General features: G+C 43.1%; 1 protein-coding gene across 4 annotated transcripts in view; it reads left to right on the top strand.

Annotated features, from left to right (window-relative positions):
* Position 1: 1 nt before the first annotated feature.
* Positions 2–14,695, top strand: part of TAF1 (TATA-box binding protein associated factor 1) — a 29,355-nt gene continuing 14,661 nt past the window's right edge. For 2 of the 4 annotated variants that reach the window (XM_086851102.1, XM_086851101.1), the window contains exons 1-22: positions 2–241; positions 543–660; positions 1,226–1,342; positions 2,136–2,255; positions 2,852–2,925; positions 4,876–5,094; positions 5,525–5,743; positions 5,924–6,125; positions 7,008–7,121; positions 7,432–7,599; positions 7,968–8,095; positions 8,237–8,344; positions 9,172–9,345; positions 9,439–9,612; positions 9,697–9,801; positions 10,868–11,068; positions 11,973–12,114; positions 12,534–12,664; positions 13,180–13,260; positions 13,658–13,807; positions 13,946–14,065; positions 14,236–14,411. In XM_086851102.1, the coding sequence (XP_086707228.1) occupies positions 116–241; positions 543–660; positions 1,226–1,342; positions 2,136–2,255; positions 2,852–2,925; positions 4,876–5,094; positions 5,525–5,743; positions 5,924–6,125; positions 7,008–7,121; positions 7,432–7,599; positions 7,968–8,095; positions 8,237–8,344; positions 9,172–9,345; positions 9,439–9,612; positions 9,697–9,801; positions 10,868–11,068; positions 11,973–12,114; positions 12,534–12,664; positions 13,180–13,260; positions 13,658–13,807; positions 13,946–14,065; positions 14,236–14,411 (3,167 nt within the window). In that variant the 5' untranslated portion in view covers positions 2–115. Of the gene's footprint in view, positions 242–542; positions 661–1,225; positions 1,343–2,135; positions 2,256–2,683; positions 2,926–4,875; positions 5,095–5,524; positions 5,744–5,923; positions 6,126–7,007; positions 7,122–7,431; positions 7,600–7,967; positions 8,096–8,236; positions 8,345–9,171; positions 9,346–9,438; positions 9,613–9,696; positions 9,802–10,867; positions 11,069–11,972; positions 12,115–12,533; positions 12,665–13,179; positions 13,261–13,657; positions 13,808–13,945; positions 14,066–14,235; positions 14,412–14,695 lie in introns of all 4 variants that reach the window. The other 2 variants (XM_086851100.1, XM_086851099.1) reach the window with 1 other exon arrangement.

Here is a 14,695-nt window from a genome sequence, read left to right as displayed (position 1 = left end):
TGCTGCGCCGCGGGGCGGGGCCGCGCGGGGGCGCTGTGGGGGGCGCCGCTCCCGCCGCCGCTCCCGGGGCCGCTCCCGCCGCCGCTTCCGGCCCGCTCTCGGTGTCCGTGCAGCGATGTCGGACTCGGAGAGCGAGGAGGAGGCGGATGGCGGCCGCGCCGAGCCTTTCTCCCTGGCAGGCTTCCTCTTCGGCAACATCAATGAGGCGGGGCAGCTGGAAGGGGACAGCGTCCTCGATAAGGTAGGGCCGTGTCGCTCCGGGAAGGCACCGCGGGCGGAGGGACGGGCGTGAAGCGGAGCGCTTGGGGACACCTGGGCTGTACCGGGGTGAAGCCAGGGTGACCCGGGATGTACCGGGATGTGCCGGGTTGTAGCGGCAAATCCTGAGCTCTGCTGGGGTGAACCGGGATGTACCGAGGTGCTCGGCATGTCCTGAGGTGTCCCGGGGGATGCTCGGGCGGGCTCTGGGGCAGGACCCAGCAGGAGCCTGAGGGGCTCGGCCCGGCCCGGCGCTCGGAGCCTCCCAGCTCTGGTCTCCCCAGGAATCCAAGAAGCACCTGGCCGGGCTGGGCGTGCTGGGGCTGGGCAACCTCATCACCGAGATCACCGCCAGCGAGGAGGAGAGCGCCGAGAGCGAGGGAGCACACCTGGACGAGGAAGGTTTGGCATAGCTGGGATAGCGGTGCTTGGGCAGCAGAGGGGCTGCAGGGTCACAGCTCTAGCTGGAGAGAACAAAATGCACCCGGGTCTGCAGTGTATCGTGGTGTTCCCTGGTCAGAGGCCCCCTGTCAAAGGCCTTCCCTTCTCCACCTTGCCAAACAGAATCCCACAGTAGCTCCTGATCAGTTTTGCACTTGTTCCCTTTAATTCTTTATAAATATTTTTTCTTTTACTTGTTTCTCCACCTTCATAAATAAGTTTAGTCTGTGTTTGTATTAAAGAAGCCTACTTTGCACACAGTATAACATCTCTTTCTGAACTTGTTGAACAATTTCAGTGAATAAGTGATAGTTCCTTGTGCTAAAGTTGGTTGTTTACCAGTCTTTTAGAGGAAGTTCTGAGCTATGAGAGATTTTGATTAGAATGAGGGGAAAAGTACTCTGGTGGGTGATGTTAATTAGATAGTTTTGTTCTTTGAAATAAAGGAAGCATAGCAAAGGATTTGTAAGTAGTTAGTGAAGTCTGATGTAACATAAATTAGGATTAAGTTTTGTTTTCTTCTTAGGCTGGGTTAAGAGCACAGAGGATGCTGTTGATTACTCAGATATCACTGAAGTGGCAGAAGATGAGAGCCGTCGGTACAAGCAGGCGATGGGCAGCCTGCAGCCAGCTCGAAGGCCAGGTAAAGGGGATCAGCACTGCAGCTCTGCCTGTAGGAGGTATTCTGGGACATTGTGCCTTTTCCCTCCTTGCTTCAAGAACCCAGTGTCAGCTTTTGTGAAACTGTCTTCACTGGATGAAACCACTGCTTGCTGTCTTCCTCTTTTAAAGAATCAGTTCCTCATTGGAATCACTTTAATCTTAGTATCTCTCTCCTGTTTTAATCGTGAATTTATTTTTTATTTTTATTTTAAGAGGACTTTCTGCAGAAGGTCCCTTGGTTCTTTTGTTGGTCCCAGGTATCTCTGTCTGGCCTAGAATACGCTTTCAAAAATAAGCAGCTTTTCCATCTCAGTAGCTGCTGGTGTAAATGCTATATCTTGGCATGTTCTTTAGAGGTGTCTTACACTTAACCTTCTGGTGACTTTCTGTGGTTAGTGAGATATAAAGGTGATTTGGACCTTTTAACCCACATTTTCTTTATTTGTTCTACAAAGTGTGCATGAAAGGACGTGATTGCAGAATACATAAACACATAGGCAAATTGTGAATAAAAGGAGGTACATACACACACATAGATTTTAAGTGCTTCAGTCATCTTTCTGTCAGTTTCTCTTTGTCCTTCCTTCCCTCTGTTTTTTAAATTTACATCTTGCAAATGACTTTGTGCAGGAAGCTGAACTGGTAAGAGTTTTCATCTAATTACAAGATGAGAATGGTGTCTATGCCATCAGGTTTGAGACAATAAATGGAAAGGGTGCCTGGTTTTGTTTTATTATCTGCTTAACACGTGGTCTTGTCTCCTGCCTGGTTAGATGAAGATGAGGATGATTACGATGCTGACTGTGAAGACATTGATTCCAAGCTGATGCCACCACCACCACCACCTCCAGTACCTGGAAAAAAAGAAGATGAAAAGGATGCAGCTGCCACTGGTGAGTGAGGACTTTCTTTTTCTCTCTGGCAATGTGAATGTCTGAAGGAAGCAAGCGCTGCTGTGTAGCAGTTCTGCGGCACCACGCGTCACCAAAACTCGGTCAGCAGGCGGCATCTGAAGGTGAGTATTTGTGATGTTGCAGAATTACCTGAAATCTAGGGTAAAGTATTGTATTTCCAGTGACTGTTGAAATACCTGTATTGACAATGAAACTGCTTTTTTTATCTCATCCTCTCAGTCATGGCTGGGGAATTCTCCTGGAACGCTTAGGATAAAATGAAAGGTTAAACCAGAATGGTACTTAGAACGCCTGCACAGGCTTAATTTTTGCATAACTTGGTAGAAACAGTAATTGTGGCACTATGGGGTTATGCTAGGGGAGCGGGAGGAGACCTGTTTGTTTATGAGGTGCTTGTTCTATTGTAGTATCTGAAGATGGAGACGGTATCATTTTGCCCTCCATCATTGCTCCTTCCTCTGCTGCCTCCGACAAGGTGGATTTCAGCAGCAGCTCTGATTCTGAGTCAGAGATGGAACCTCAAGAAGCCAGGCAGGCAGAATCCAAGGAAGGCAAACTCACACTTCCTCTTGCAGGAATCATGCAGCGAGATGCTACCAAACAGTTGCCAAGTGTTACAGAGCTCTTCCCAGAATTTCGACCAGGCAAGGTATTGTAAGAGATATGTGGAAGAGACGTGTGTCATGTAAGCCCTCTAAATATGCATTGTACAATGTTTAAGGGTATGTGCTCAGTAATCACATAGATGTTCTTGCTCACTCAATATTTTCTTTAGGTTCTGTATGTCGCTGTTTCCAGATTGCTTTTTATCTAATAATTTTCCTGCCATTTGCAGGAATCTCTTAAAAAGCATCCTATAAATCAGGGTGTGAATGTTTTGCTGACCATAGCAAAGGCCTGTTGATTTGATACTTTTGCCAGATGATTAAAAACTAGTGCTAATCTATCTGCTTTCTGGTAAATATTTGCTCATCCTTTCCTAAACTTGGTGTGTTTTTCGTGTAACAATTTGTGATCTGTATCTTTACTTAATTCTCTCTTGAAACTGCTCTGGGCATAAATTAGAAATCACCTCAAAGCAAGCTGGTTCAACGAATGGTTGGGTTTTGCACAAAGTGAATTCATTATAATTCTTTCCTAAATGCTCCCAAATAGAAAATGCGGTTTATGTATTTCAGTAATTAGTTTGGAAGTTTTAAAACTGTCAGGAAGAGAGGAAAGGTAGGAGGGGAAGGACAGTGAAGATGTGCTTATAGTTGCCAAACAGATGGTTGTGTACAAGGATAACTTGATTTTATGGGTGCCTCAGAAAGTTTGTGAAAAGAGCTGAAAAATTGGCATAATTAAATGCCATGTTTTAATGATTTAGCTGAGCACTCTCTATTGGTGATCCAGCTGGGGCTGTAGCACAGAAATTCCCTTCTTGGTGTTTCCTGTGTACCAGTGTGTGTGCTCATTTCTTTGACGCTCAACACGTAATGTCAGAGACTGGCTCAGTGTTGGGTGTGCCCTGTGTGTGCAGAAATCAGTGCAAGCAATTAATGCTAAGCACTTTCCATGATTAATTAGTGAACAATAGAGCTAAGCCTAAATCCTTGTAGGTTTTGCTATGAGGATGGGCTGCATGTTAATACAGCATTGTATTTTTGGATGAAACCTCCTAAAATAACATGTACAGAAGCAGACTTTTGTGTCTTAGACAGCAGCTTAGCTGTCTCTGAGACTTTGTTCTTCGTGACAGTTCACTGATATTGGATAAAGGCTTCATAAATCATCTGTGGGAGTTTTGGGAAGAGGGTATGTAGCATGGATGTAGCAAAAGTGGACAGAGTGGTCATATAAACATTTCTTTTGGGGATTCATTGTAACAGATTAACAGGGAACATTAATAGGGTGTATCTGCAAATCTTTGGTTCTAATTACTGTTTCCTAAATATGTCTGTTAATTTAGAAATAATGTTTTACCTCTTTAAAAGAGTTCTTAGAAGAAAATAAATTTAAATGCTTAAAAAACAGCAATCATAGCCATAAAAGGAACAGGATAGGAAATGTATCATTACCATTAGTGTAAGTTTTGGAGGTATGCAGTATAGGGGAAAAACATTATAATGGAAATAAAAATAAGTGTATTATTACTGGACCATATTATTTATCTGTTTGCTTAAGAAATCTCTGTATAACTCTCTTTTAGCTTGTCTCTTTTGCTGATAATTTTATCAACTCTTCTTCAGCTTCCATCTGTCTTTCTGAAGATTGTGGATTGTTCAGAATGAAAATCAGTTATTTCCAGGTGGTGTCTTAACCACATGTCCAATATGTAAACGCAGTCTTTCTTTGCTCTGCCTTTCTCTGTGTCTGAAATTGAGAATATATCCTTTTGAAAAGGAGGGATCCATCAAACAGAAAGATCAGAAACTTTTTTCAAATACAACTGAGAGATTGTTGATTGCGTTGGAAAATGGGGTTGTACCATTGGTCAAGCTTCTGAATTTCAGAGTGCTCTAAAAGCAAAGTGCTCTTGCATCACTGTTCTTCAGGTGAGGGCAAGCATTCCACAGTGTCCTTTTTAACCTGCTTCTCTTGTTTTTCCCTCTTCCAGGTGCTGCGTTTCCTGCGTCTCTTTGGCCCTGGGAAGAACGTTCCGTCGGTCTGGCGAAGTGCCCGGAGGAAACGCAAGAAGAAGCATCGGGAGTTGGCACAGGAAGTGCAGATACAGGAGGGTGAAGTTGTGGTTGAGAGTGGAGTGGAAGGAAAATCTCCTTGGGAGTATGAGTTTGCTGCTCCTCCCCCTCCTGAGCAGTGCCTTTCAGATGATGAGGTGGGATATCTGAGACTTAGAGAGGGTCACCAGCTAGTGCTGGGGGTAGTAGTGGATTGGACAGCGACTTTTAGAGGAAGGAGCTTTTCCCTCAAAAGAAAAATGGAGAACAGAGTTGGCTTGTATTCCAGCTGGGCAGCAGCTCTTCTCCAAATACTAGTCAGTGACTTCAGGTGATTGCTTCTTACTGAGAAGGCTGCGTCCGTGATACAGGATCAATAGGAGAGCTTACCCTCTTTGTATCAAGAAGAAATCTCTGTGTTCTTGAAAGTCTAATTGCAGAACATTCTTGAGTCAGCTAGTAAGTATGGAAAAGAATTTCTTAGAAACGCTTTTCTTCTATGAGAATAAGCTGGGAAAGGAAGAGACCTCTTACTTGACACTTAGATAAACCAACAGTGTAACCATTCCCTTCTTTGCTGTGCTTCAGATTACCATGATGGCACCTGTGGAGTCAAAATTTTCCCAGTCAACTGGTGACATAGACAAGGTGACAGACACGAAGCCCAAGGTGGCCGAGTGGCGCTACGGCCCCGCCCAGCTCTGGTACGACATGCTGGGCATCCCTGAGGACGGCAGTGGGTTCGATTATGGCTTCAAGCTGAAGGAGAAGAGTGAGCAGGAGGCTAAAGGACACACAGATGAGGGGGTGAGAGGGGAACTGTGGGGCGAAATGTGCAGATGGATGTGGGGATTGCTGCACAAAGAGAATCTGGTGATGGGCTGGTGGACTGTTGTGCACCGTGGAAAATGAGACTGAATTTTCCTCTGTTAGTTTGAAAGGATATCTTTAAAGTCAGATCTTCCAACAATGATTACTCCCTTCCAGGATGCAGAGTCAACAAAGGAGAAGGATGATCTGCTAGCTGATGAGCACTTCCTCATGGTGACACAGCTCCAGTGGGAGGATGATGTCATCTGGAATGGGGAGGATGTCAAGCACAAAGGGACTAAGACGCAGCGTGCGAGCTTGGCGGGCTGGCTGCCATCCAGCATGACCAGAAATGCCACTGCATACAATGCCCAACAAGGTGATCAGGGGTCTGACACCAACTTTACTTGATGTAGTTGAGCTGACTCATTACATGCTCAGCTGCAGCACTTTGTAAAATTGTACATGTACAGTTGCATGTCTCAAATGTAGAACATAATTCCCCCTGTCCGGGAATGTTTTTTGGCAAAATCACAGCTCCACTGAGAATTCTGAGACTTGGTTTCTGTCCAAAAAACAGAGCAGGTTACTTCTGTTAAAAAAACCCTAATCCCAGCTGTCTTTCTTCTTTCTATGTGGAATACCAGGTGCTGGATCCATCTACATTAATATCAAGCAAAGCTACCCTTAGGATTTCCTCTTTCTATAGGCTAGTGCAATTTTGTTTACTTCTGTTTTCAGTTGGAAGAATTATGTAAAAGTCTTTAGAAGTTTATCCTCAACTAAAAATGGTATTGTGTTTTCTAGATAGGAAGTAACAATTCTTATGCACCTCAAACTTCTTTTAGGCATGGATGTATTTTGAATTTAAATTGATCACATATAATGAATGTTTGTCTTCTGTTTGTTATATCTTATCCTGCTTCTACATGGAAAGACTAATGGGAATGTCAGATCTTTATTGGGTACCAGTGTCAGTCCTTTAGTGTTCAGCTGTGAATACAAGACACTGTGGCACTGGGTGGGTGAATTGGAGATTCTTTGAAGAGCCTGCAGACTCCAGCAGTCAGCTCTGTGTGAAGTGTGGTTTTTTAAGTTTTCCCAGTTCTAATGACACATGCCACTCTTTGGGATATGAGCAGTAGGTCCATCAAACTGAAATTCACTCTCCATGCAACCCCCCTGTCCTGGTTTAAGGCACTGCAGTGCCCCCTGACCCTCCCACTCAAGCTGACCTTGCTTTTGTTTTCCTTTTCTCTAGGTTTAAACCGCAGTGGCTCTTTGCTCAATTCACCAATTCCTCTAGCACAGAAGCCAAATGTAGCAGGAGTCCTGGGCATAGCAAAGTGCAAGGAAAAGGCCCCTGAACAGCAAGGTAATGACCCATGAATAGGTTCATGTGACATACATATCTGTGCTAGAGGGCCTACTTCCTTGCTCTAAAACTTTTTGGAGGCTGTGTTTCAATAGAGCAAAATCTCTGAGTGTTGGTAAAGCTCAAACTTGGGGCTCTACTTCCTCTTTGCTTTCAAGATCAGTTTTCTTTTGCCTTTTAGAGATCTTGCCTCAGGAAGTCTGAAAGAGGGGCAAGGTAAAGGGAGTAAGATGTGAGGGTGAGATCTGAAGTAGCTTTCTGCCAAGGCTGTGTATAAAATTCTTAAGGGTTCTACTTTATGATATTGCAGTTTCCTTGGATGAAGACAAGCCCTGGTACTCCATTTTCCCAATTGATAATGAAGAGTTAGTTTATGGTCGTTGGGAAGACAATATCATCTGGGATGATCAGGCAATGGAAAACTACTTGGATCCTCCTGTCTTGACACTTGATCCAAACGATGAAAACATAATTCTAGGTATGTTTATGACACCCAGAAATTTGACTTGAGTGGGAAAAGACAAGGGGAAATGAATGCAAGGGTTTATAATCACACTGTAATGGAAATAAATGTACTGGAGCAATACTTATGGCCTTCCTTTGTTCTGGCTTTTGAAGTTAATTTGCAAGTCAAAGGCAATGGAGGAGGTGGCAGTACTTACAACCATTATCGGTGTGTTGTTGTACACATTCAACCTCCAAGTTAAATGCACTGACAGAAAAGTAAAAATTAATGCCTTGGAATTAATCTGACTCTTGATGTGTTTTAGGAGTGACTGTCTTAATTTGACTTGCATGCATGTTGATTTGAAGAGGGAAGGTAGGGATGTAAACTTGTGCTTTTAGAAATTCCTGATGAAAAGGAAGAGATGACTTTGAACTCTCCATCCAAGGAGAACAAGAAAGAGTCTTCTTTAAAGAAGAGTCGGATCCTGTTGGGAAAAACAGGTGTCATCAAGGAAGAACCACAGCAGGTCAGCATAAGCTTTAGCATTATCTCCAGGGTTAGGAATCATGAGGAAGGAGTGGGGGTTTTTTTGGATTTTTTTTTTTTTTAAATTTTTTTTTTTTTTTTGTTTCTGACACCTCTCTCTCTCTTTTTAAAATTGAATTAGAACATGTCTCAGCCAGAGGTGAAGGATCCCTGGAACCTCTCCAATGATGAGTTTTATTACCCCAAACAGCAAGGCCTTCGAGGAACCTTTGGAGGCAACATCATCCAGGTAGTCACAGTAGTCTTCACTGTGGGTGAGAGAGCTTGAGTGTCTTGGTAGGAGGTTTTGTAACTGAGGGTGGAACTCAGGATTCGTAGAAAAACAGAATTTAGATTACAGCAAGTCAGGTAAGTGTTCATGAGAGATATTTTTCATGTTCAATTAAAATTAGGAGTTTGAACTAATTTTTATCGATTGCCCCCATCAAACTGAGGTTTAGTTGCTTGATCTTGCTGTATCCTACTCGCCATGCTTTTGTTTGGTGTCTTATTATGTAGTATTCTTTGTAAATCAATAGTGGGAGGGGAGGAAGAGGTGCAGTTTGTACTTCTGCTGCTACTGTGTGTCTTTGTCTGAATATTATAGAATTAATTTAGTTACTGGTGAATTGGAATTGCTGCTCACTAGCCTTTGGTGAGGAGGTGATGATTTTTTTCTTCCTTTGTGGAGTTCAGTGACTTCTAAAACCTCATATAACTCCAGCATCTTCTATAATGGGAAAACTGTATGTAATTCCAAATGAATTTGTCTCCCAGTGATAGGGATAATGGCTTTACATGTAATTCCTAGTTAGTAAAAAGATTCCATGATTTGGTATCATTTGAAATAAATGTAAAATTGAAGTAATCTCTGTACACAAAGGGAAGATCTTTATATGGTAGTAAGCACTTTTCTGTCAAAAGGCAACATTTATGATGACAAGTGAATTTCAACACACTTGTGTTACTGCTAGGAGACCTAAAAATATGCCTGGTCTCTCTTATTTGAGGTTTAATAGGATAGAAGTATGGTCTTTTAAGGTGGTGCAACTTAACACAGATTTTGTTCTGTATCAGCACTCTATCCCAGCAGTGGAGCTCCGCCAGCCATTCTTTCCCACCCACATGGGTCCCATGAAGCTCCGACAGTTCCATCGGCCTCCCCTGAAGAAATATTCCTTTGGTGCCTTGTCCCAGCCCGGGCCCCACGCTGTGCAGCCTCTGCTGAAGCACATCAAGAAGAAAGCCAAGGTACAGTTACTCCTGTGTGCCTCTGAGTGTGCCATGGCTCCTGGACTGTTTGATGAGCTGTTCCCCTGTCACTGTCCCTTGTCTCTGGTGCAGATGAGGGAGCAGGAGCGCCAGGCCTCTGGTGGAGGGGAGATGTTCTTCATGCGCACGCCGCAGGACCTCACTGGCAAGGATGGAGATCTCATCCTTGCTGAGTACAGTGAGGAGAACGCCCCTCTGATGATGCAGGTTGGCATGGCAACAAAGATTAAAAATTACTACAAAAGGGTGAGTATGCAGATTCTGCTGTTGGACAGTGATTTCCCTCTGCCTCTCACTGAGAGCTAACAGCACCTCCATTGCACCTTCCAGAAACCTGGCAAAGATCCAGGAGCTCCAGACTGTAAATACGGAGAGACTGTTTATTGTCACACTTCTCCCTTCCTGGGTTCTCTGCATCCAGGCCAGTTACTGCAGGTGAGAAATGAGGTTTTTACATTTAAAAGAAAGATAAATTGGATGTGGTGTAATAGGCAGAGTACCTTTTACAAGCCCTATTTATGCCATCACAAATAATACTCAGCTTCCAAAAAGAAAACTCAGCTTCCTTTTCAGTTCCAGTTTGTCTCTTTACTTACTAGTAATAGTAATTACTATTAGTAATTAAATAGTGCTAGTAATTCAGTTCCTAGCTTTCTTTTTTTTTAAAAAAAACAACTTTGTTGTATGCTTTTTAAAATGGATGTAGGAGTTACAAGAGTTGCAAGGAAGAGAATTTTTGCTCTTTTGCTTAGCAATGGCATTAGAAATATTGTTAGAGAGAACTGAGGTGAAAACCAAAGCTGCTTGAATGCAGGGGAGCTCAATAAATAGGTGTTGGAGGGCATGGAATACATGGATTTCTCACAGTCCAGGATTTTATATGTACGTTCTGAGAATTGCATTCCTAGTTTTTGGATGCCAGTTACTAGCCACATGTACAGACTTCTGCTTTTATGAATCTCTCTCAGTTGTTAAAATATATACATTTGAGATGGCGAGAGGAATTAAGAATGTTACAAGGACCATGTGTCTAATAATCCATAAATGTAAATATAAATGGATTTCAGTTAATGCTAGCTGCTCTTGCTGTAGCAATAATTCTTCCATTCTGTACCACAGGAAGAAGGTAAGGTGAAGGTTTATATTAGAGATTCATCACAGAACTAACAATGCTAATTGTGTGTTGGGCTGGTTTCTGTGGTTATTGTGCTCTTTTGCAGATGTGTTCTTTCTGTCTTTTTTTGAAAGGACCTCCTTAAAGATCCTGAAATACCTCCAAGAGTTCAAAGAGCCCCTCAATCTCTGCATTTGTTTTAGTATTTTTTAAGTTTTTGTTCTTCATCCGTGATTATTCCCTGCACACCTCCATATGCTGTGATATAAATGATGGTATACCATTGGGGTGTTTTTTGGGGTTTTTTTAAGACCTTTTTTGTAGATTGTGTCACAGAAGATTTGATCAAAACTTGACTTTTGAACTTAGATTTGTTTCTCCTAACAGGCATTTGAAAACAATCTTTTCCGGGCCCCCATCTATTTACATAAGATGCCTGAGACAGATTTCCTGATCATCCGGACACGACAAGGCTACTACATTCGAGAATTAGTGGATATTTTTGTAGTTGGACAGGAGTGCCCACTCTATGAAGTACCTGGTCCCAACTCCAAGCGAGCTAACACACATATCAGAGACTTCCTGCAGGTATGTGATAGGAGATTATTTGGGAATCTGGGGAGTCTTTGGAGCAAGCCCATGGCATTGGCTTGGGCTTCAGGTGGACAGTCTTGATTTGAAGAATTTCATTGTCCTGCTGTGACTCCTGTTTTTTGTTTGTTTTTTTTTTTGTGAGGTGAGAGCTCTGCAAGAGTTGGATGTTAACCAGACAGGCCATTTTGGTTTTCATTTAACCAAAGACTTATAAAATGTCTTGTCTGTTTTAATGGCATACTATCTGATAATTAAATGATAAAGTTTTTTATCATTTTATTACCAGAATGAAAGGTTACAAGATTATATATAAGTGTATGAAACTGAAGAAGTTAGAGTGAGTTTTGAAGTGGTTGTGCTGTGTGAAATGACACTTTGATGGGTTTTGCTAAGAGACAGTTAAGGAGTCTTACCACTGTGCTATCCAACAGCACAGAATTAGAGTTGCTCCATAGGTCTTTCTTAATTTTCTAGATGTTATCGTGGTTACACACATCTAGAAATTAAGTTCTAATTTAGCTAATGGTTGGCTTTGGGACAGTCCATTCAGTAATTATCCTCAAGTTCAGATTTTGGAGAAAATTTCTAGTAATTTGCTGTCAATTTAACTCAAAATTATAACTCCAGGGGTGTTGGCAGAGCAGGAAAATTCCTGCTGTTCACAGAATTTCTGTGCCAACGCATGAACATTTCTAATGTGATAAAATGAACTTCCAAGACAAATATTTTTTCCCCACCTCATTCTCAAAAAGAGCTGAACCCGAAGCAGACACTCAGCTTGGAGAACTTCACCGAATAAATTTATGAGAGGCAAGTAGGAATTCTGAAGCAGTCACCAGAACATCGTCTGTGCAAGTTGGTTTGTTATTTCTTTGGACAAATGGGTCTTGTTTTGTAGGTTTTTATCTATCGCCTCTTCTGGAAGAGCAGGGACCGTCCGCGGAGGATCCGCATGGAGGACATTAAAAAAGCCTTTCCCTCCCACTCCGAGAGCAGCATCCGCAAGCGGCTGAAGCTCTGTGCAGATTTCAAACGCACAGGTATCAAAGGGTTTTGTTTGGTGGTCAGCCATCCTTTCCTGCTCTTGGAGCTCCAGGGAGAGCAGGAGGGAACATCTGATAAACCATTCCTGAAAGCTTGTAATGTTTTGTAATATTTTTTTGTCTGATTGCTGAAATGTAATCTGACAGAGGTTTTTTTTGTTGAGATTTTTAAGAATGTGCACTTACTTTTGGCACAAGTGTGCTTGATGGTGAGAAGTGACTACAGTTCAGACATTTGTAATAACCCTTTGGGCAGTGATTTACTCACTAAAGACACCAACACAAATGCATTCCCTTCCCTCTGTGTGTGGCTGAGCTGTGTTTTGCAAGCAAACACATGCAAATGAGAGCTGGGACTCTGGTGGCATCCAGCAGGTGTAGGAAACCACTCAGTGTTTGACCTGTGCATTTTTCAGGGATGGACTCAAACTGGTGGGTTTTAAAGCCGGATTTCAGGTTGCCAACAGAGGAGGAGATCAGAGCCATGGTGTCCCCAGAGCAGTGCTGTGCCTACTACAGCATGATTGCGGCCGAGCAGCGGCTCAAGGTAAATCCTGGTTGGCTCCAGGGCAAATTACTGACACCCTGTGAGGGGTGAGGCTAGGTAACACCTTCTGCCTACAGCTAATTCTGCTATAAAGGAGGCAAGTTAGGTCCCTAACTTTTGTGTCACTTGCTAAGTTTGCTGCTGCATAAAAGGCAGTTAAGTTTTAAAGAGACAAACACTGTATTCTTACCACCTTTTATCTGAATATTGAATTAGCTGTGCTCAACATACCAAAGGGAAGGTACAAGAAAGGTCTTATGTTTATACCTGGAGCTGTACAGCAGAAAGTAACCAGCAGGTGGCTGTAAGAGACACTGATTATTTTTATTTGAAGTTGAGTGCCGTGTTTAGTTATGGAGTTTTTCAAAATACTGGGCAGTTTGACATCTTGTAGACAACTGTCTGTGGAAGTTGGCTTGTTCAGCATGGCAAGTCTCCACAGGGACACTTATAGTTCTATCTCCACTAATCTTTTTAAGACTTCAGCTTCTTTTTAACCTAATATTTCTCTGCAGGATGCAGGTTACGGGGAGAAATCCTTCTTTGCTCCAGAAGAGGAGAATGAAGAGGATTTCCAGATGAAGATTGATGATGAGGTATCATCAGAGTGATGCATGAGTGTGTACACCAGTATATAAATTTCAATGGCAGTAGAAAAATGAGGTCTTTATATTTAAAGGACATATTTAAAGTAGGATTCAATGGTTCAAATGTTCACACAACTTTCCTGCGAACTTCTGCTGGCAGCTCATACCTTTGGTGATTGTTCTTGCAGGTCCTTTCAGGACCAGGCTTGTTTTACCTTAAATGCCTTTTTGTGAGTTCCTTAGCACTTTGGTTATTCATTGAAGTGTCATCAGGGCAGCTGAAGGATCAAGAAGAGACATTCACCCTCATTGTGTCAGTTGAGAAGTTCTCAGTATGACTGGAAGAATTCCAGAATAAAAGCTTGGACTGTGACAGGGTTATGATTGTTTATTTTCTCGCTGGCAGGTGCGCACGGCTCCCTGGAACACCACACGAGCCTTCATTGCGGCTATGAAGGGCAAGTGCCTTCTAGAAGTGACTGGGGTCGCAGATCCCACTGGTTGTGGGGAAGGATTTTCTTATGTCAAGATTCCAAACAAACCAACCCAGCAGAAGGTATAGTTCCCAAGGAGTAGTAGCTGGGAAGTTATGTGGGAGAAGTGGACTAAATAAGGAACATAAGGAAGAGAAAATATCAGATGAACCTAGGAAAGACTCCTGTGACATTAATAGACTGAATCTTCCTCTGAACAGGACGATAAAGAACCTCAGCCAGTGAAGAAGACAGTGACTGGCACAGACGCGGATCTGCGCCGACTTTCCCTCAAAAATGCCAAACAGCTTCTGCGGAAGTTTGGAGTGCCTGAGGAGGAGGTGAGTGTGAGCCCAGAGAAGTCTGCACACTTCCCTAAGGCCTTTAGCAGCTGATGGTGGAAGGGATGTCTAAATTTCTACTTTGACCTCATGTGGAGAGGAATTGAGATCCATAGCCAGGTACCTCAGCTGTGTCTCTCTAAAACCACTCCTTGTCTTCCTTTTTCCAGATAAAGAAGCTGTCCCGGTGGGAGGTGATCGATGTGGTCCGTACGATGTCCACAGAGCAGGCACGCTCAGGGGAAGGGCCCATGAGCAAATTTGCCCGTGGCTCTCGGTTCTCTGTGGCAGAACATCAGGAGAGGTACAAAGAAGAGTGTCAGCGCATCTTCGACTTACAAAATAAGTACGTTCTTATCTGATACTCACAGCCTTAAACCCCACCCTGTCCCCACCTCAAAAGTCCAGCACTGTGCATGCCTGGGGTTGCTGATATGTGGTGGTGTAGATGTTGAATCAACTTGTTGGGCCCATGAAATACAGCAATAGGAAAGAAGCCTTTGGCTGGTAATAGAAATCCTCAGGTTTAGTGTCTTGCTGTCACAGACCTTGTGGAAAGGTAGAACGTGTTGCAGAGTCATGACATGAGATGTTCTGCAGTTCACACATCAGTAGTTCACCACCTGATTT

This window comes from Cyanistes caeruleus, chromosome 14 (genome assembly GCF_971803275.1).
Source record: "Cyanistes caeruleus chromosome 14, bCyaCae1.hap1.1, whole genome shotgun sequence".
Taxonomy (NCBI): Eukaryota; Metazoa; Chordata; class Aves; order Passeriformes; family Paridae; genus Cyanistes; species Cyanistes caeruleus.
Note: the sequence above shows the minus strand (reverse complement) of the source record. Positions and strands in the feature narration are given on the sequence as shown.